General features: G+C 31.6%; 1 protein-coding gene across 1 annotated transcript in view; it reads right to left on the bottom strand.

Moving 5' to 3' along the window:
* Positions 1-24,148, bottom strand: part of TBC1D5 (TBC1 domain family member 5) — a 578,427-nt gene that overhangs the window by 332,213 nt on the left and 222,066 nt on the right. The window contains exons 7-8 of the mRNA XM_074269720.1: positions 10,520-10,641; positions 3,008-3,139 (exon numbers count right to left, since the gene is read on the bottom strand). Coding sequence (XP_074125821.1) covers positions 3,008-3,101 — 94 coding nt within the window. The 5' untranslated portion in view covers positions 3,102-3,139; positions 10,520-10,641. The remainder of the gene's footprint in view (positions 1-3,007; positions 3,140-10,519; positions 10,642-24,148) is intronic.

The raw sequence follows: 24,148 nt of genomic DNA, 5'->3' as shown, positions 1-24,148 counted from the left end.
TCTCTCCATTTCTTCATATACATATACTTAATCACAAATAATCACTTTTTGACTGCTTTAGTGTTTTTTGGTGTTTCTTGGCCCCTTTTTAATGGCATGTTTTCCTCATGAATAGTTAAAATTCAGTTTGAAAAAAAAAATGGTAGGACTTCTTCCCATTTTCAGGACTGGGGAGAATATGGGGAGGGGGGGTTTACTGGAAGAAAAAAGGAAAAATTATTTTGCTCAGGCTCACTGCTAATGCTACATTAGTCTTCAACTAATTATACACAAACAACTCAATAGCCAGATAGATATTCAACTGCAAAAGAATCATGGAGGGTCTGCTGTGGTAAAGCTTCAAAAATATATAAACACTTTCACATCTAAAGTTGGAGACTCCTACAAAAACATTTTAAAAATAAACAAACATACTAGAAAGGTGATGATACTTCAATTGAATAGGAAGTCCATATTAAAATGCAACGCACATTTCTGTTCAAAAAAGGAAATTTATGAAGATGAAATAGATGCTTTCTATAAAATATTTACATATACAATGCACAAAATCCACTATGGTTAGTAACCTTTATGACTTTGAAGAGCCATATATTTACATATCTTTCTCTTTGCATGTGCATGTGCGTATGTGTGTGTTTTGTATATATTTTTAACAGTTGACAGCTGTTTTAGAGCATACAGAGAAGCCAAGCTGAATGAGGGTCTTGATTACTTCAAGATTAGCTATCTAAAGTTTCTATTCATTTTAAGTGTTGTTAGTGCGAAGAGTCATTAGTCACTTCCTTGTCTCATAGAACATCAGCATACATTTACATTGTTAATGAACATTTGGGGTAAATGAATTAATGGCACTTTTAAACATCAATTCAGTCCTAATAACTCTGTATGTCAGAGAAATGTTAGGATAGGATATAAACGAAAAGCCTTTTCAGTCAAGGTAACTAAGCATTCCCACAAACAATAATAGGTAAAAATTAATTTAAAATGTTTTTGTAACAGAGTTTAAAAAATTATTTTCAGAGAAATAGTTAGGATAAAATTTATATTTAACCCTCTAATTCCATCCAAAAAACTGTGAAAATACATATATCATCCAGAAAAAAGTCACTTTGTGTTGTTCCAGAGTCATACTTATTTTCAGAGTCCATTAGTTAAATATCACTTAGTTTTGAGAAACTATTTCTTACATAATAATTATTTTTTACTTCATTAAAGAAAAGTCATTTAAAATTATGGCATATGCTTTATGCCATATCTGAATATGGCATCCGAATTTTAAAATATGGCACTATAATCTAATTATCTCCTACAGAAAATCTGAAAGGCAACAAGGCACAGTTCATAAAACACTACACACCTCAAGAGCAAGGAAGACTTGCATTCAAATCCTGCTACTTTCTACATAGCATTTCTGTGACAAGTAAATTGAGCTTCCATATTCCTAGGTGACTTTTAAAGAATAAGAATTACATATGAGTTTTTGCCCCTCATTTCCAAAACTTTAGTTCTCTATGTAGATGAAATTACAAACCACCTCACTTTAAAAACAAAATTCTAAAGAAGCAGTTAAAGTGTCAACAGTTATTTTACAAACTCCTTAACACATCAAAAATATAATGATTAGGACACTGGGTGATATAAAATATTTTCAATAGCAATAGTAACATTGCTTTCAAGATAGTATTGAAAAAAATCAGAATAAAATACACTTCATTCTAGTAGAAATATATTTCTCAAATCACTTAAAATTTACTAGATCCTAATTTACCAGGAAGATAAATGAACAGAATGTTTAAATTGCAGAATGTAATAAAAGACATGTTTAAAGAACAATTTGGGTTATGTGGACAAGAAATATACAAAAGTTATTTTGACCAATTTTAAAATATTTTTATTATATTATCTTGATGATGGTAAATGGACTATTACTGATATCTATGTAGCAGACTAGCCCCTAGGATTACTGTGTCCAAGAATTTGCTGAACAGTTTCTTGGAAAGGATAAAACTTCTAAGAAGCATAAGTTTATTATTTGTTTCCTCTTAACAAATTTATGTTATAATTGCTAATAAATGATTAGAAAGGGAATGGAATAGAGAAAAGGACTTAAAGGTATTATGGGGTATTCTCACTGATGAAATACCAGGTTCTGGAATAGCAGTTCAGAATATGAAAAACTCACAAAAGGCATTATTGTAGGAGTCCTTTTATTTTATGAAAAAGGGCACAAAAGGTAGATTAAATTGATCTAGCTGCCAGCTATGAGTAAAAGGGGCCACTTAAAAGTCAGAGGGGAAGAGGGAGAGGTTCCAGAGAGTGAGGGAGGGTCACAAGCTTGTGTTTTGTCTACCTCAGCAAGGGCATAACGGAACACAGGAAAAGGAACATTCTAAGACAATGAGAGTGCTTGTAGGGCAAGAATGTGGATGCTCAGAAGGAAGAGTCCCTTATCTGCAAGGTCCTTAGTCATTTGGTGAATTGAACAAGCTTGGTCACATCATCATTACAAATTAATTTAATAGGGGAAAAACAGATTCTATTACTGTTCACTTAGAATCATTATTGAACCTTGAGAGTTACAAAGAAAAATAGAAACAAAAAGTCTTCTCCTAGTATAACCTAAGCTTAGAGGGGAAGAAATCATACACCCAAAACAAAAAAAAAGGATGATTTATTTAGAATAATCAGTTCCTAAAGCTGCTACAAGAGGCTGGACACAGCCCACTTTCCATTTCTACATCTTTCCGCTAAAACCACTGTCTGGTTTATGATTTACAAAGAATGACAGTGTGTTGAACATGTGGTTAATGTTGCTGTATGTAATTAAAAGTTGACTTTTTGTGTTTTCCCTACTGTCACAGTATACCATGCACATTCTGTGAAATGTTCTTAAAAGTCGTCCTGCTCAGCCTCATTGGGAGAATTAAACAAATGATGACAAATTCGCTATCATTGGACTCTCATCTATCCAAAGATAAAGAGGAAGGCATAGGAATACAAAGCTTACCTTCAGACTTCAAGTAACCCAGCAAAGGGTCAACGCCAACTTCTTGTTCTTCAGCCTGCAAAGGGTGACGAGTTTCAGAGAAAGAATGAAACATAGCTAGTAATGGCAATGATCACCCAAAGTGATGGATATCTAGGGGAAAACAAAGACACAGAAGTGATTATTATTATTTCTTAAATGATAATCTGAAACTGTGTGAAAGAGGCAAAAATAAAAAACCAAAACAAACAACCTACATAAGCACTAAAATAATAGTGGATTTTGAAATCAGGACCAAGTAGTTACCTCTACACAATCAACTCCAGATTGCTTTTTATCTCTAGGATAACTTTTAAATTCCTCTTTTTAGCACCTAAAACACCTTTTCATGGGTTGTCCCTATCTTTCTACCCTCCACATACTCTTGATGCTCCTTACACAGGAAGCTCTGGGCTTTTTCTAATTGTATCTCAGCTGTGACTGCTGTGGTCTCACCCCCCAAAAACACTTCTTCCTGGAGCTCATGGTTTCTTTTAAGATTTGATATTCTGCAGGGCATGCTCCTGGTCTTCTGAGAGACTGGTACCTTTCCCACAAGTTCGCTTTGCATCAAGCATTGCCTATGATGTATATAAATGTATACATATGTATAAATAGGTATACCTAATGCAGATAATATATGCACACATTGCCTTCTACTTTAGAATGTAAGCTCCAAAGGCAGAAACAGTTTTATTTTCCTGTTGTTCCTCGTTCTTAGCATCTACTATGTGCTTTTTAGATGAATCAGTTAATCAGTTGATAGCATGTGAACCAATTCATTAACTGATTCAAGAAATTTTGATGGATCCATAACTTTAAGAGAAAGTGGGATTCGATTATTTTGCTCAAATGAAATATAAATTTCAATAGTTTTCTATAAATTAGCTTTATTAAAGTAATTTCATTAAAACAATTTTTCTACTCATCAGGATTTTTATTTTCCTACATTTGGTCAAAAAAAGAATTGAAGAATCAAGTTGAGTGACTGTGTCTTCCAGTACTTCAGAGATTTTAAATATTTGTAGAATCCTCTTATATTTTATTATAGTAAATTAGATACTATTTATCTTAATTAAAAATATATCACAAAATGAAATCCATTCTCCCACTTTTTTGTTCAAAAGGATGCAACTTTTACACATGAGAATGATATGGTTATTACATTAAAACTTTATTTCTTTCTGAACTGTTTCTTCAAATGGATTTATGTCAAATTAGGGAAGAGAATTTATTCAATTGTAGTTTGTGAATAAGTACAAGGCTACTTTCTCACAGTGCTTTAAGACTGACAGATTATCAACACAGAATTTTACCCATGGTAGATACTTCTTACGTGTCTGATGAATTGCACTGAATGAAAAAATTTGATAATCACAACCATCAATCATCAATACTACACATAGGGTAGATTCAGCAACACTTGAATTTATCAACAATGGGTACAAGGAAGATTAAACAGATTTAGTTAAATTTATTTCAAGAGTCTCAATTCATTTAGTTTTAAGTCAAGAAAAATTATTTTACATTTCATTTTCAAAGGGTAGTTTCTACAAAATTCTACCCTTTACAGCACAGTCAATTCTTATTGCATTAAAAAATAGGTTTTAATAGGGACAATAGGCCTCCAACACCTAAAAATCTTTCACTGAACATTTTTATGACTTATTTTCATGCCCAGTTATATGCCAGTTTGGATGAAAAGCTGCCTGGTATCCTAGTAGAACACAAAGTGCTTTGGGTTTCAATTCTTGTTCTGCCTCTTAGCTGGGTAACCTCCGACAAAGAGCATCACCTCTCTGGGTCTCAGTTAAAATAATCTCTCAGGTCCTTTTTCCTTTCCAAGAATTTATGCTTCATGATTTTAAAAAATTAGTTTTCTAAATACAGTTAACATAAATTTAAACAGAATTGAGGACATCTAAGTAACCATATTTTTCTGTGTGTGTGTGTGTGTGTGTGTGTGTGTGTGTGTGTGTGCACGCGCGCGCGCGCTATTTGGCTAAGATAAATAAATGGCAAGTAAATAAGGCAACATTTGAGATTGGTTCAAATCTCAAATGTTACATGTCTAACATACAACAAAATTAGTACAATTTTATTCTATATCTGCAATATTGTACAGTGGAAACTGCAATCTATGATGAGGCCATAAAAGAGACTGCAATATAGTGAGTTTCTTTCTAAATCATTAATGAAAAATTATAAGCCATATAGTTTTACTGTTAGGTGTCTTTAATTTTACCCTAGTGATCTGAAAATCAACATCTCAAACTTAAATGTAATAGTAGGTTTAAATAGTATGACATATATTAGTTAACCAAATATTAAATTAACTAAACACACCATTCCATAATAAGACTAAGCCCCTTAGTCTTTGATTATGTCTATAGGTGAAATGATTAAGCTACATACCTTTCAACTTCAATACTGCTTGGGGTTGGGAATCTATTGATTCTTTTTATAAGATTTTACAGTTACAAATTACTTTATATTATTTAATTTCAATTAATCAAGAAATATTTATTAACTTGTGCCTGGAATGATGTTCTATGCTGACCATTTCCCAGAATTCTCCTCACGATGCCATCTGCAACTTAGGATCGTCAGCATTATCTTCCTCCCATCAAAATCTGGACCCTTCTCATTCATATGACAGATGAGTTTTAGCTTTAGTTTTATTTTGCCCTGATGAGACATCAATATCATTTTCTGGGATTTCCTCTCTGTCTCTCCAGCATTCCTATATGTACTTTTTTTTAACCACATTACTTGCATCTGTATCCACAGTACTTAGCACAGTTCTTTGAACATATTAAATTAGCTAGCTAGCTAACTAGCTATCCATCTACATACTCCATACAAAGATTAAAAAAAAAAAAAAAAAAAAGGAACTGCCTCCTCCCTCAAGTAGGTTACATTATAATTTCACTAATCCAGGGAGGTAATACAGGCACTGTTGTTTCTATTTTGCAGATTTCAAAGAAATTGAAATGACTTCTTCATATACCAGGTAAATGGCAAATCTTACAGCCTTGAATTTGTTTATTTTTTTTTTAAGATCAAAATGAGGCAAATTAGTGAAGTTATTTTCAAAACCTTTTTCGAACTGACTTGAATGTTTTGGTTTTTTTTTCCCCCCTGATCAGTTTATACTCACAGCTTTTGACTTAGATTGGAGAGTAGCTTTAAAAAATTGTTCATCATGGATAATGAATTTTGACATTTATTTTTGCATTGATTTTCAAGTAATGCTGTTTTTTTTTCTTCTTATAAAACTAGATGCCATGTGATTAGGTTTTTTTAGAAGAGTAGTAAACAATTTTAAAAGATTTTTAATCTCAAACTATTTTATATTTTTCAAAAGCCTACTATGAGTAACCAAAAGGTACTTTTTTTTTTTTCCCCTTGAAACAATTGGGGTTAAGTGACTTGCCCAGGGTCACACAACTAGGAAGTATTAAGTGTCTGAGGCCACATTTGAATTCAGATCTTCCTAACTTCAGGGCTAGTGCTTTATCTACTGTGCCACCTACCTGCCCCCCCCATTATTTTTTAAAAAAGCAATAACTTTTATTTGAATATATTTATGTTGATCAACATTTAAAAATACTAATGACCAACGTAAAAATGCTTTTATATAAGATAATACTTAGCCCAAAAATTATTTCCTGAAACAGGCTTACAGCTAACAAGTAAAGCCTATGCCTTTAAATCACCTTTCTTTATATGGCATACTGAAGAAAAAATAAACTTAGTACAAATACTTATGATTTACTAAGAAATTACTCTAACACACTTATTAAAATATTTCCCAAAATGAAAGAACCTAATGACACCCAAACTTATTTAAAAATTATTATACAAACATATTTAATTATACATAATATAAATTATATGTAATGAATTATATAAAAATAAAACAAGTCAAAACTACATAAAGAACAGCTTTTTTTTGAGTCACACAACTAGAAAAGCTGAAATATGCTTCATCCATCCCTATAAATCCACAGGTGATTTTGCTTTAAAATTTAAATGCTACTTTAGCTACCCAGAGTATAATCTGAAGAAAAAAATTATCTGCAAATTTCTTTTAGAATGAAAAATTAACCTCATATGAAAAAAAATTAGATCAAATTACTGAGTTATAAGACTTGTAAAACCAGTTGTTTTCCTAGAAGGTGAAATATATTTAAACGGAGGGCATTCAAAATAGATTAATGGACTCTAGAGAAATAGAGTAAGAATAGGAATGGACAAAGTTTTAAAACTATAGTTTTGCTGAAAGACAATTCAGGAACAAATAAAAAAATGAAACTTTTTCATGTTTTCACAATTAAAGAATTGTTAAAAAAAATTAACAAAATGGAAAGTTAACTTTAAAAAAAGTTAAAGTGAACAGCTTTCACTTCTAAAGGCAACAGTTTGCCTCTCTATACACAGGATTGATAAGGTGATATTTGGTGGTTGGTTGTTGTCCTTCATTTCCAAAGAGGACCAAAATGACATCATTATGTTAGAATCAAATCAGTGTGTCCGACTGACTAGACCAACACAAGCTTGGAATGCTCAGCCACTGGTTGGACACAAACAACCCCCATGAACATTTTGGGGGGGGGGGGCTTCTCTAACTTTGCACATCTCATGTTTCCTGTGGATTAATTCCATTATGCTTTGCTCACAGACCACAGCACCTTTTCTGATGAGGGCACGCCATGCTAGGTGACCCTGTGCCAGTGTGTCATATAATCAATATTAAAGTTCTTAAGATATTTATAAACCTTAAAGAGCTTTATAAATGATAAAAGTTATTATTATTAATTAAAAAGCATTTATTAAGTACCAATACAAAGACAAAAAATAAATTTTCTCTTCCCCCAAGATGTTTACATTTTTAGCAAGAAGATCTAAGTTATATCCATCCACACAGTGAATCAAACAGGAACTAGTCTCCTAATCCAAAAAGAAAGGAAAGGGAGGGAATGAGGTAATGAAATCATGTTGACACAAAACTAGAGGTTAATTGATTTAATTTTTCACTTCCTAGGTGGCAACATATAGATAAAGTCTCAAAAAATTTTTCCTACTAATTATTAAATTCTATATCTTCATATTTTATTCCTTCCTTTAAAGTTTCTAATACTTAGGCACTGAGTTAGTATTCTGAATTATGCTGTTCTAAAGATAACTTTATTGAGAGAAAAAATCTGATAAGCAATATTTCATTCATTTAAATTCTTGATAGATGATAAACTTAAAAGTAAAACACTGAAATTTCTATTATTTTACATAAAGATCTCTTAGATTAAAAAATCATTTTGAATGGACTACTGCTAGAGTTTGAGAAAAGGTTACATCAAAAGATTGCCATGAAGACTATGCATATTCTGAGAAATGGCATCTTGATGAGGGTAAATGCATCCAAATACATCCTCAAACTTGGAAGATGGACAATAAATTGATCAAAAAGTAGAATGGCAAGTGGGGATGGAAGGGGAATATTACTTGTCACATTAGCCAAAGATGAATACAGTGACGTAAAATGCGATATTGTGGGGTTTTATTCAATAAAAATTCCACCACTTGAGTTCCTATCAGTCAATCTTTTAACACAGAAGAGTTAGATTGGACTTTAAATAAGTTAATTAACAATTAATATCAATCATCTGAAAGTCTTAATATTTAATATTGTTAGATTGTATATCAAAGTAGTTTTATTATTTATTTACTCCAAACCTTTCCAGAATACTTCATGTGGCAATAGGGGGTCTGTATCTCACAAGATAAATGCATTTACAATGCCAAATAAATTATATATAAAAGCATTTGTCTTAATACATGTCATTCAATATTAAATATCACCCATTGGTACCACCCTGAAACTTTAATCCATTTTTATCAACTTCACATTTGTATTATTCAAATGCTGTCTACTAAATAGTTGTCTCTAGAGCTACACTGAAGAGCTACATCTAAGAACAATTATCACAGGGAATTTAAAATATATTTAACCCTAAAATTGTCATATATTATGAAGATAGCACATGTTCACAATTGTGAATTAAAATTTCCACAAAAACAACATAACTAATCAGGAACCAGCAGAAAATGATGATCATAAGTCATAGCATGAAGTTCCTTTTGAAAAATCAAAACAACCATAAATTAAGAGAACAAGAAACAGTTTACCTTTCAATTCTATGGAGAATGAAAGAATATATGACCAAATAAGAGATTAAAAGCATTGAGATGTGAAATGGATAATTTTTATTATGTTAAATTAAAAAGGTTTTACACAAATAAAACCAATGCAATAGTTAGAAGGAAAGGAGAAAGCTGGGAAGCAATTTTTATAGCAAATGATTGATAAAGGCTTCATTTTTTTCAAATATATAGAGATCACACTCAAATTATAAGAACACGTCAATGGATATGAACAAGCATTTTTTAGGTAAAGAAAGCAAAGCTATGTATAGTCATATTAAAATATTCTAAATTACTATTGGTTAGAGAAATGCAAATCAAAACAACTCTGACAGAGTTAGAGACAGAAAAGGGAAATGATAAATGTTGGAGAGGATGTGGGAAAATTGGGACCTTAATGTAGTGTTAGTAGAGTTGTGAAATGATCCAGCCATTCTGGAGAACAATTTGGAACTATGTCCAAAGGACAATCAAATTGTGCATATCCTCTAATCCAAAAATACCAAAGAAATTTTTTTTTTTAAAAAGGGAGTGGGTTGAGAGGAAAAGAACCTATTGGTCAAACAAAATTTATTATAGCTCTTTTGGAGGTGGCAAAGTATTGGAAATTGGGGGAATGCCCATCAATTGGGGAATGGCTGAATAAACTGAACAAAAATATTACTGTGCTATAAAAATGACATGTGGAGTAATTTCAGAAATATGTGGAAAGTACTGTAAGAACTGATACAAAGTGAAATGAGCAGAACCAAGATAATATTTTACATAGTAACACTGTATGATGATCAACTACGAATGTCTTTGCTCTTCAAAGCAATACAATAATCTAAGATGATTCTAAAAGACCCATGAAGAAAAGCTATCTAACTTGAGAAAAAGAACTGATGGAGTCTGAATACATACTATTTTTCACTTTTTTGTTATTTTTGCATGCTTTTCTTCTGTTTTGTTTCTTCTTTAACAACATGACTAATATGGAAACGTTTCCATGATTGCACATATATAACTACATAAGATTGATTGTTATCTTGGGGAGAGGGAAGAGAAGAAAAAAGGGGGGAGAAAAATTTAGAGTTCGCAGTCTCACACAACCTTACACCTTTACATACCATTTACAAAATAAAATGAATATTAAAATTGTTTTTACATGTAATTGGGAACAAAATAAAAAAAACTAATGAAAAATCAAAACAAAAAATAAAATATTATGAAATGGTAATCATTTGTTTGCAGAACAGAATCCCAGGTCTTCCATTTGATTACTTTTTTATAACTCTAGGGTTCACTTACCTCAACTAAAAAATGAAAGAGGTAGGGCTGTAGTTGAGAATGGAGTATTGTTCAGCTCTCTTCTAATCTATGCTCTGAATCCCATTTGGTTTAGTTCAAAAAGGCATTTCTTCCAGAAAGGACTGAAATGTAAAAAGAATGATGATTTTATATTAAAACCTAAATGAAATTCTCAATACTCAAGTAAAAAATAACAACAAAAAACAGTCCACAATTCACAATTATTTTACTAGATTCATTTAAATATCATTTCTAACAGTTTATCCTTTTAAGCTGCTAAAGTAACTTTTAAAATGCATTTATTTTTTACTGTTACTCTGCTTAATCTATTGTGTCAATGGTTAATAATCATAAATTTGTGTTAAAAAAAAAAGAATGTATGAACTTGGGCTAGTCACCCTAATTTTCTTTATTTTCAAAAGGTAAAGTCAAGTTATATGACCTATAAAACATCTTGTAGATCTAAAATTTTAAAATTCAATAAAACTGCAAAGTCAAAAATATATGGAAAAAAAAATTGAGGACAGGAGTTATCAACAACCAAATGAAACTAGCAATTAATTTGGCTAAATTTTTCAAAAACTGATCATATAAAATTAAAGAGGGGCAGATCCATCAATCTGGTGCCACAAAAGTCAACTATTCTTCTCAAATCTTTGGAGAGAAGTACATGGTAAAGGGTAGAGGTGAGGCTATCTATACTTCTAGGCAAAGGGCCTTACTGTTTTATGAACTGAAGATCTGTATATTTAAGATCAATTACCACAGGTAAGAACATTTAACTCTATAATTTTCACATATTATCAAGACAGCACACTTAGTAAAGAGTCAGTTGTGAATTAGAATTTCCACAAAAACAACCCAACTAATCAGGAAATAGCAGAAAATGATGACCACTTCACATACACTCAGAAGCTATAAAGTCAGAACAAGAAGTAACTTTTGAAAAATCAAAACAACCATAAACAAATTATGAGATCAAGGAACAGTTTACCTCTCAAATTCATGGAGAATGGAACAATGTATGACCCAACATGAGGCCATATTTGAACTCGGGAAGATGAATCTTCCAGATTTCAGGCTTGGCACTGTATCCACTGAACCACCTAGATGCCTCTATTCTATACTGTAGTATTAGTGAATTTCAAGAATATTTCAGTAACATCCTTCTTAATTTGAAAGGGGGCAATTTGCCAAGATAAAATTATTTTGAAGAAGAAACTGTTAAATAAACATATATTGACTAAATCAAACCAGTGATTTATTGCTGACAATGATTTCTATACAAACTAATTCAATGGGCACAAGGAACATGATTGAGAATACCCTCAAAATATATTAATAAATTAATTTAACTGACTTTAATGAAAAAATCAGCATGCATTTATTAAGGAACTTCCATATGCCAGGTATTGTGGTTAAGCACTACGGCTACAAGTGTAAAAAGTAAAAGAACACATGCATGCATACATTTTCTGTGTATAAACAGACAATAGTAATTGGGAATGGAAAGACCTAACCCCTAACCCTAACCCTAGCCCTAAGCTGTGAAGGACTTTGAAAGATGATCAGCAAAATTTCATTTGATCATAGAGACTATGGGAAGCAAAAAAAAAAAAAAATCAATGAGGTGAGGTAATCACATGGTCAGAGAGGTGCTGAAGAAAAAAGACTCCAGCAGCAGGGATGAGTGCAGGGAATAGGGATGAAGCAGGAAACCAGTTAGGAGGCTGTTTCAATAATATGTGAAAGGCGATGAGGGACTAGACAAGTAGTAGCTGTGACTGAAGAGAAGGAACTGGATGGCAGAGATGGTATGGAAGCAGACACTCCAAGATTTAATAACTGGATACATGGAGTGATGAAGGGCAAGGAGTCGAGGATCATGTCATGGTTATAAAGCTAGGAGCTTGGAAGGATGGTGGTACCTTTGACAAAGGAAAGTTTGGAAAAAGAGAGATCTGAGTTTCTCCTGGGAACTTCTGAAAATGGTTAAACAAGTATAAAGTATCTCTGGTATATCCATTCTTCAATATCCAACAGGCCATCACTGATTTGGTATGACTCAAGGTGAATATAAAAATCTGAGTCAACATCATGGAGATGCCCATAAGAACTAATTAAATTTTCAAGGACTAGAGAGAGGAGAAATTGTTTAATAGGAAACTTTTTTTTTAATTGAAGAAACTTACATAGGAAACAGCATCCTTAATAAGAAATATTTGTAGAAATTAATTTTAAAATTAAATAATGTTAAAGCATACATTTTCAAATTAATTTGAAATCAAATAGTTGCAAAAGAAAACTGCTAATCTGGACTCAAAATAAACTGTATTATCAGTGAATTTCAAAATAAAATGGAAGATTTTGGTCTAACAGTATAAAATTTTTGCTTCTCAAGAATAAAAATCTTAAATTCAAATATTCTCATTGTGACATCACAAAATATTTTCAATGAAAAATTTCCCCTCCTAGAAGCTATTTTACTCATATTGCTTCTTCAAACATTTAAAATATTTCTTATGTTTTAGCCACCAAAAGCTTTTTAAAAAGACCAGTCTAAAAAACCCCATCATGATCTTTTCAGGTCTTCAGACATAAATATAGAAAACATCAATTTCCTTAAACTGTGAATATTTTCCTATATTTAATGTATAGTTTAGGTTATATGATACACTCGGATTAGAATTTCTTTTTCCTGTGTCAACAATAAGCAAATCAGTAATATTTCATTATTTGCAAAAAAAAAAAATAATAAAATAAAAATGGATAAAGCATTCTAATTCTCTTTGACTTTTAAAGAAAAGAATTCTTTAAGTTTGAAAATACTAACTTTGTAAGAAGTTCAAGTACTGACCTAATTTTCAGAATGAAAAATGAATGCTGAAAACTTTAAGAAACTATAATTCTATACCTATTAGATTTTGCCCACCATTATCATCTGAGATGAACAGCTTCATGTAGAAAATTATGTTATACATGGCAGTCAGCTAACTTAAAAGACACTTAACTTTCTCGTTTAAGTGCTTAGAGCTTAAACTTTAAAATTGTTTATAAAAAATATCAGGTGGGCCCGAATAAGTAGCTTTACTTATTTGAAAGATTAAAATGAGATCATAAAGAATGAGGGCAGCAAAACTTGATATAATGCAATGGCATTTTCTATTTCGTGGATGGAAGGAAATTTAATTATGCACAATCCCTTTACCTTGTTCCTTATAATATTCCTATATTAATTATATCTAAAACATATAGGGTAAATGTATATTTAATATGAAAAATGCTGTACTATAAGAGAACAAGACTGGACCTTAAACCAATATGTACTTGAATTCAGTAAAGTATAGAATTATATTCCAGATGAGATACCATTATTTTGGGGAACCTTAATGATCAATCAATCTATATAAATGATAGCAAATAATATGGATTCCAAATATGCCTTCAGTACAACTGAAATTTTCTAAGGCCTTCTCTCATCAAACCTGGGCCTGGCAATGGCACTGCTAACCCTTTATTTCAGGCTAAGTGCACCATTGGTCCTAGCTACCTATGTAAAAGGGCAGTGAGATGGCACAATGGATAGAGTGCTGGGCCTGAACTCAGAAACACTCATCTTTCTTAGGTCCGATTTGGCCTCAGACACATACAGCTGGTATGAACCAGGAAAAATTACTTCACTCTGTTTGCCTCAGTTATCTCAACTATAAAGTGAGCTCAAGAAGAAAAGGATGCATTTATTTGCAAAGAAAATCCTGAATGGGATCATGGAGAGTAAGACACAACTGACACAAATGAACAAACATTACCTTTTCCAATATGAAGGCTTGCCAGTTATTCTTGCAGCTCATTTCATAAACCTTCATGAAAACTCTTAAATCTTAGGAATCTTGGCATTAACCTCTGCTAGATTTTAACCTAGCCTTTTGCAAATAGTGTTCACCAATACTTGTCCCCCTTACTTCTCCTCTAATTTACCTTATTAAAGTCAAATATTCGGTCTTGAGAGCTGTTAGCCTGTTACCTGATCTGAGTCTAACCAGGTTCAGGCTGACATTGAAATAGCAAATATATGCTGGGAAAACCTCTGTGCTTGAAGTATCACTTAAAATGAGTACTTTTGGATGATTAAGCGATTGTAGTGTCAATTATAACACCAGATAAAATGACACTAAAATGATTCCCAATAGCTTCTGATAAAATATGAACTACTTATTGAAGGCCTTATTCGATCAGGATTATCATCATCCTCTCCTTCCTCTTCCTATTTTATCTCTTTCTTCCTCCTCTTAATTTTATTTTTTCAAAAGCTGGGATAATTTAATTTTGTCCAGTTTCTATTTTTGATTTCTTGAAATATAGCTCTGAAAAGATATTAGTCCTACAAAACTTTATTTGGATGTTTCCTATATTCATTATTTATTATCTATTCTAATTTTCTAGCCTTATGGTGGGAGAGAGAAAGACAGAGAGAAAAAGTGAATATATGTGTGTGCGTGCATGGGTATGGGTGTGTGTGTGTGTGTGTGTGTGTGTGCGCTCTCATTCACAACACCCTTAAGAGTAGTACAGAAACTTCTTGAGGACAGGGACCATTCCAATTTTTGTCTATGTATCCAAAATATTAGAACAGCAAATTATAAACATTAAATAAAACATGTTTGTTGAAATGAATGTTTTCATTAGGTATATGGCAATATATGGATTTAATGAAAATTACCTGAAAAGTGTACAAAAAGCAGAATGTATATAAGAGAATGAAACCTGCTTTATTTCTCTTACATAAAGTAGACAACATCTTCATGGCTAATCTTTTAATACAATGTTATTAAAATATAGCTGATTCAAATAAAGTATGCTATTTCTATTCTCTAACTTTTTCTTTATTTTAATTTTCATTTCATTTATTTACATTAAATAAGTAAATTAAGTTTTAACAAAAAGACTTACAAATAAAAGAAAAACAAAAGAACCTTATTTTTAACATCAAACACAGAATTCCCTCCTCCATTACAAAGTTTTCTTCTGTAAAGCTTTTATGATTTTCTCATTACTTCAATCAAAATAAAAGTTTGGTAAGTAATTATTATGGCAACTCTGTATATTTCCTTCCCCCAAAATAAAAACAAAGAAAGCTTATTAGATTGAAAAATTTGCCCAATGCAAACACCCCACCCCAAAATGAAGCTATTTTAATTATTTAGATTTTCAATTATTTGTACCTTCATCTTATTCTTGCTTATTATGTGACAATTCATTATTAGTTTTAATGGGAAGGTGGACTGGCTCAAAAAAAAAAAAAAAAAAAAAAAGATGTAAAACTGGTCAATTTGAGGTATCAAAATAAATTTTATGTTTTGTTAATAACTATATGTAATATTTTGAAGGAATCATCTAATTCTCATTTCTAACCACTTTATAATAAAATGGCCAGAAAATATATTATTTTAAAAAAACCTACCGCATTCAAGTCTACATGGAAAATATCATATTAAAGAAAAAAATACAATTAAAAAAATACTCAATAAAGTACTGGCCCTGCCAAAAAAGGATTATCTGATATTTATTGAAATAAACATTTTTGGAGGAAAGGTGAAGGATACATATTAAAGCTAAAAGAAAAGCGTACAAATTTTTAAAAAGTAAAAAAAAATAGAATATAAAATCTACAGCTCAGTCATGTATTGTACAGTAATGGATACTGTAGTAATACCTTTAAGAAAAACATATATTAAACCATACTACAGTAATACAAATTGAGTTATAACAACTCTACAGACCATTACTCTGAATTTTCTGACTTTTATGTATTTAAAATTTCAACTCCACAACATAAACACAGACTCTTTTAATGTAATGCATTATTTTTCATGAAAATATGCATTGCTTACATACCACCCTTCAAGCATTTTCTGAATATTTGATACAATAATAAAGATGATATATTACTTCTTGTATGCATATCTACTTTCAATCATCTGAAATCACAGACATTCACTTTTAAAGATTCTCAGGATGGAAAAGAACCAATTAAAATGTTTAACTGTCAAATTTAAAATTTTTTCAAAGAGCAGTTTAAGTTACAGATGCTTTTACTACAGTTTCTGTGCCAGACTTGGTGTATGTAAAGATTAAAAGCAGTTGCTGCTCTAAAGCACAAGATCCCCAGACAAACTACATTTTATACTGCAGAAATTCATCAACTTGCTGATGTTTACAAAGAGACTATAGTCAGCTGAAAAGCACATATTACAGTAGCATGCAAAACCACAAGGGGAAAAGACAGAGCTCATGGCTGGGCTACACCAACATAAGAAAACTGTTTATATTGCTTTAACTAATTTGCAGGTATAATACTATAGCAATGAAATTATCAAGAGAATAATTTTTGAACTATAGAAAATTCAGTGGTATACAATCTCAAGGAAAATAATGGGAAAAAAAAAAGGGGGGGGGCAAAAGGAACACAGTATTACCAGAATTCAAATGTTATATTATAAAGCACTAAACATTGACACTTCTTGGTGTGGCTTAAAATACATAAAAGCAGATTAATGGGTAAAAATTAGATAAACAAAAGGCAGATGTCATTGCACCTTATAGCATAGTCAATAATGATGAGTCTAAAAACAAAGTTAGAATACATATTCAATTTGAAAAGAATTACTAGGGGAAAATGTCAAGTAGTTTGGCAGAAATTAAGGTCCAACCTGAGCAATAGGGTGGCACAGTAGATATAGCAACAAGTGTGCAGTCTGGAAGACCCCTCATCTTGAGTTCAAATCTGACTTTGATACTTACCAGTTGTATGAACCTGGGCAAGATGCTTAACCCTATTTGCCTCAGTTTGCTTATCAGTAAAGTAGGCTGGAAAAGGAAATGGCAAATTACTCCATAATCTTTGTCATGAAGAGTTGGATACAATTAAAACAACTCAATAATAATGCCAAACTAGCATCCAAACTACAAATCACAATGAGAATACATTTCATTCAACGATTGTAATGACATGAATGAAAGCATTCTGAGCAATGGAAAATCCAAAAGTAGTCCAGGAGAACAAATAACATAACCTAGCTCAACATTTTCCACAAAGAAATACAAACGTATCAAGGCAGAAAACTGTATACATTCATAAACATAATCATTAAACTGGACACTTTTTGCTTCATTATTTAAATCAGTAGCATAGTAGACATCTTTGTTTTCTTTAATATGTGAAATTATATCCAAAAATTTATAACTACAACATGGCATTAAAGTATATCATGAAGACATCTGGTTTGGTCTAGTACTTAGATGTTCTCCTAAATATAAATTTTAAAAATAGGGACAGAAATAGGAATAAGGATAAGGACAGGTATACGGATAAGGATAGGAGCTGGGCCAGTGTTTTCAAAGAACTACTAAAGAAAAAAAACTACTTTAACAAAATTGGTACCTGCCCTGCAATTTGTAGTGTTAGAGACATGCACAGAAGACATATACCAAATGATATTAATTTACAAACCTAATATTAGGCAGCTTTTGTATACACAAAGTTCAACTTCCTTGGCTCTGAAGCTAGCTCTCTATCCATTACATCATGGTGCCTCTCATTCAATAATGAGGCTACTTAACAGTATATTCTTTTTAATGAAAACTGTTATATCAATATAGCATGTCAAAAAGAACCTTAAAAATATAGTTAGATTTGTCTGTAATTTTGGACACTTTCACTTCAGATACTTATTTTAAATATCATTTAAAATACTTCCTTCACTAGAAAGCAGTCAAGTCAGAAAAGTCTTTCTAAATGTCACCATGAACATTATAAAATTATACAGAATGAAGAGAAAACAAGGTTTATAGTGCATATAAATACGACAGCCCATATTAGGTTGCATTTAATTAACAGTTCAAACAACAACCTGATCTAACCTTTGACAAGTAAAATAAATGTTCTGAATAATTTAACCAAAGCAAACATTTGCTGTTAATGTTGGCTAATTATAGTAAGAGTTAGATAGAGAAGTGGAAAAGAGAATGATTGAAAGAAGATTAGAAAAAGAAAGTATAAAAATCTATACACAATTTGTTATTGCTACTATTATTTATAGGAGAAACTTAATTTTATAAATATAATCTATATATATTGTATATCTAAATTTGTAAGAAAATTGTTCCACAAATATTCATACAATACATTGAGAGAGATTAGTTAACTTTGCATCACGATGTTCAAAAGTTACCAAGGTAAAAGCTAGACATTCATTTGGTAGAAATGTGATATTCTAGAGAAAATAATTAAAGGGATGGTTTCTGAACAAAGAAAAAAGGTAACAGTGATCACAGAATCAACATAATTTTATTAAGAGTATGTGAAAGAGAAGATGGCAGCATATTAGCAACCAAAGAATACTGGATTTCTTATGAACACCACAGTATAGCTCTAAAAATGCACCAAAATGAGCATGATACATAAAGGATAAGGACACACAGACATTGAGAAGGGGATGGGGAGAACAGGCATTCCAAGGATCGTACTTCATTTTGAAATGGAAAATGAGCAGTTTAAATACACACACACACACACACACACACACACACACACACACACACACACACACACCACACACAAAACACCATGGTATAGAAATAGATTAAACAGGAAAATTAACTGGTAGGGAGAGGGAAAAGAGAAGCTTAAAAGTAAAAGTGTTAGATGAGGGAGTAGTCGTAAACAAAATAATTCCTACAGTTGGAGTTTGGAACATGAAGTTAAGATTAAAAGTAATGAGGAATAAAAATCTGCAATAAGGAGCAGGGCAAAGGGAAGAGGAAAACAGCAATGGAGCAGAAGCATAAAATATCAATTATAGTTCATTAACATTAGATGGCAGATTAACAGTCATAAGCTTGTCTATGAATGGAATGAACTAAAAACATAAAATTGAAGGGAAGAGTAGGATAGATTAAAAAGAACCAATAATAAGTTGTTTAAAAGCAAAATTCTCACAACATAAAGAATGACAAGGTTAAAATAAGAGGCTGAAATAAAATTTATTACACTTCAGATGAACCAAAAAGAAGAGGCACATCATATATATGATCACCCCCATGTGTTTGTAATATTAAGGAACTGGAAATTGAGTGAGAGTATTCATCAGTTGATGAATGGCTGAATAAGTCATGGCATGTATGTAATGGAATATTATTGTTCTATAAAAAACAACCAGCAGGAGGATTTCAGAGAGACCTGGAGAGACTTACATGAATCGATGCTGAGTGAAGGGAGCAGAACCAAGAGAACATTGTATATAGCACAGCAAGATTGTATGATGATCAACTATGATAGACTTAACTCTTTTCAGCAATACAGGGATCCAAGACAATTCCAATAGATTTGGGATAGAAAATACCATCCATGTGAAGAGAGAAATATGGAGACTGAGTATGGATTGAAGCATACTATCGTTACCTTGTTCTGCTTGGTTGGTTGTTTTTTTTTTTCCTTGTGATTTTTCTTTCACAACATGACTAATATGAAAGATGGGTTTAAAATGTTTATACATGTATAACCTATCAGATTGCTTGCTGTCTCGGAGAAGAGGGAAGTAAAGGAAGGAGAGTTGGGAAAAAGTTGTAACTCAAAATCTTACAAAAATTAATGTTGAAAATTATCTTTATGTGTAATTGTATAAATAAAATACGATGGAAATTTTTTAAAATATTGAGTCCAAAACCAATTTAGAATAAGAACATGAAATTTCATTTTTTAAAAAAAGGAAAAGAGAGACAATAAATCAAATGGACTCCAGCAAATGCAGTCCTCAGGGGAAGACACAAACATCAACCACAGAAAGAACAATTCAATGAACTAGGCATGAAAATTTAAAAAAAACTAGCAAGCAAAGCAGCAAATTAACAACAAACCAAGTAAGAATTTTGAAAACCAAACGAGATGTACAAATTGAAGGCAAAAACCACATAAAGAACTAGAACTCACAATGAACTGAAAAATAAAATTAGGAGTCTTTTGTTAAAGAAAAAAATCCCTAATAAAATAAATTTTTTAATAAAATAAAATACTGCCAATAAATAGTTAAACTGTCTAATTTTAAAGGGAAGGGGGGGAAATCACAGTGGTTTCCATAAACACAAAGAATACACAATAATTTAAGAGGAAATAAAGGAAATAATTAGAAATTATTACGCCCAATTACACCCACAAAACTGATAAATGAGATGGATTATTTGCAAAATGATATGAAATACTTGGATTAAGAGAAGAACTAAATTATTTAAATAATGTCAGAAAAAATCAGTTGAATAAGCCATAAATAATGTTCTTTACTCTCCCTCTCCACAATAATATCCTTCCCCAAATTAGGATGTTACAAAATAAATTTTATCAACCATTCAAAAAATAATGAAATTCAGTATTACATAAACTATGAAAAGGGAGAAAGTGATCTTTTCAAACATTTTTGATGCTACAATTATATGTCTATAACTAGATTTAAAAGAAAGACAAAACAAAGTGCTTCCTTTGTTTTGTCTTTCTTTTAAAATCTAGTTATAAAAATATAATTTAAAAATATAGACTAATATAGCTAATGAAAAGATGCAAAAATATCACCTTAACTATAAAAAAGCCAAAACAACATAATAAAGATCATATATTGTAATAATGGTGGCTTTATATCAGAAAAAGAGGATTGGTTCAAAAGAATAAAATTACAATAAAATATCACATTGACAATAAAAGTAATGAATAAATAGTATATAAACCATTATATCAATAGATAATTGAAAAAAATTCAATATATTACATTGAGAAGTATAGGAGGTAAATGAACTATTCAACTACAGTTCTAAGTTGTATCTATGTTCATCTATTTTAGCTAGCTGGTGGCCTAGTAGATTTAATGCTGGATCTGGAGTCAGAAAGACCCATGTTCAAACTCAGTCTTAGATAATTTTTAGCAAAATCATTTAACCTGTTTGCCTTAGTTCCCTCAGCTACAAAATGGGGATAACATAATAGTTTTTTGGTTTTTTGTAATAAGGATCAAATGAAGTAACATTTGTAAAAACTGCTTTATCTGTAGCATAGTGTCTGGAAAATGAAGACACTACATAAATGTTTATTCCTTCCCCTTTTTATATAAAATGAAAAGAACTCAAAGACTTCCCAAAAAAAAAGATCAAAGGGAAAGAAAGGCAATCATTTTCATCACTATTATCTAGCAAAATTTTCAAAACACGCACTGTAGCAATATGACAAGAAAATGAAATCAAGGGAAGAAGAATATATCAAAATGAAACAAAGCTATTCCCCTTTTGCAGCTCTGATGTTCGACACAGATAAATAAGAGTCAAATAAATATTAATAGAAATAATTAATAGTTGGCAAACTTGCAGGATATAAAACTAATGTAAATTATCAGCATTTCTGTCCACCAGTCTGTTAACAAGCCTTATTAAGGCCTACTCTAAGGTGCTGGGTATACAAAGAAAGAAAAAAGAAAAGAGCAGAGAAAAAAAAATGAAGAAAGAAAAAGGCAGAAAGAGATGGAGAAAATTCATTTAAAATAAGTACAAGATATTTTGAAGTACTCATATCAAGATATGAAAACAACTATTAACTATTTATACAACTATAGCCCTAAATAACTGGAGAAATATATTGCTCATAATTGGACTTCGCCAAATAAATAAAAATGGCAACACTCCTTGGGATTAATTTACTTATCTAGGGCATTCCAATGAAAGCCAGCAAAGGATTTCATAGACTTAGAAGAAAGAATAAGATTCACCTGAAAGAACAGATTTTATATATATATATATATATATATATATATATATATATATATATATATATATGTTTTTTGCTAAGGCAATTAGGATTAAGTGACTTGCCCAGGGTCACACAGCCAGGAAGTGTTAAATGTCTGTGATCACATTTGAACTCAAGTCCTCCTAACTTCAGGGCTAGTGCTCTTATCTACTGCACCATCTAGCTGCCCTCTGTATTTTAAAGCAGTGATTACCAAAGTTTTTTGGTACTGGTTAAAATACAAAGATAATGACCAGTGAACAAATGAAGTAGACAACATATAAAAGCAAATGTAGAGTAGCATGGAATTAAATAAACCTGAAGACTTCAATTCTTGTAAGGGGAAAAGACTCACTTTGAAAGGACAGAAGAGTTCTCAGCCACAAGAGCCAGAAACAGCTGTCCTCAAGCCAAGAAAGGAACCATCCCTGAGGAGCAACTTGATGTACTTGAGATCAACAAGGAATCAATTCCTCAGGAGAGAGAGACTGTATTCTTATGGAAACAAAGGAACAGTGCCTCCATAGGCTCTATTAGCTCCAGAAGCAAACTTGGATGGTTGAATGTTGAGCTTGAACATGATCTCCCCAGAGACCAAGGTAGTATATTGAGGGAATAATACTCCTCATTTTCAGGGAGATATGGTTATGCCTTTTCTAGGCTTTCTTATGTCTTCTGGGTAAATATTTCTTTTACAAAAGTTACTTAACGTTAATTAATTGATATTTGGAAGAGGATAAGAGGATAAATAAAATTTATGGGAACATCATACAGAGGATTCCTGATGTATAACACCAGAAATATACCCCTTCCAATTCTTCATGGTTGATCCTAGAATCCTGAGAGGAGTTGTCAGTGACCTTTTCAAGGGATCCAACACTTCAAGATGAATAAGAATTGGGAGAATGAGCCCAGAGTCTGCACTACAAAGAAAAATGTAGGAATGTTAATAGGGACATTGATATCCAACATGAATATCCCATAAGTGAGGTATTAATTATGTCAACAAGTGGGTTAAAAGGGCTGCAATGTTATGACCTCCACAAAAGTCTCTAAAAGGGTAGCTCCACAATGGCCAGGGTGAAGCAACAATGCTAGCGTCAGTTGCCCCCTAGCCTCTATACCTAACTAATTCAAAAGGCACTGTGACTTCAGAAAGGCAGAATGGAGTCCAGGGCAACTGCACAGAATCTTAGGTGAGAACTATGGTACTATTTGATCATATATGAAATTACCCCTTAATAATGATATATGAATGGCATTCTTATTGTTTTGAAGAAAAGCATTCAGTTACTGGTTAAAGAAAAAAGTCACAAGCTACAACTGAAATATAAGAGAATTTAATTGCTACCAACATGTAATGCAATACAAGATTTTCCTGTATCACAAATATTTAATTCAGCTTAATTAAATAATATAATGGAAAAAGTATGAAACTTGGGAGTCAGAAAATCTAGGTCAAAAACCAAATTATGGTGCTTATTATAGTACAATGGAAAGATGAAAACAATTACAGCTTAGAGTTTGATCGGACATCAAGGATGCCAAAGTCATAGAGTAAATCCTAGGGTATCACGAGTAATCTTGACTTTTTTTCCTGACACTGGACTTCAAAGACTCTGGAAGAGAGTGGAAAGTTGATGATTCAAGCAACTCTGCTTTACTTAAATCCAATTTAAGTGAAGACATTATCCATGATATCACTGGTCCTCTTTGAAAATGAAGGATGAATAACAATTACTACTAATTATTAGATATGGACAAGTCACTTTATCTCTCTGAGATGTGGCAACCTCAAATGTAAAACA

Source organism: Sminthopsis crassicaudata, chromosome 5, assembly GCF_048593235.1.
Source record: "Sminthopsis crassicaudata isolate SCR6 chromosome 5, ASM4859323v1, whole genome shotgun sequence".
Classification (NCBI taxonomy): Eukaryota; Metazoa; Chordata; class Mammalia; order Dasyuromorphia; family Dasyuridae; genus Sminthopsis; species Sminthopsis crassicaudata.
The sequence above is the reverse complement of the archived record's forward strand: the minus strand, read 5'-3'. Positions and strand labels throughout refer to the sequence as shown.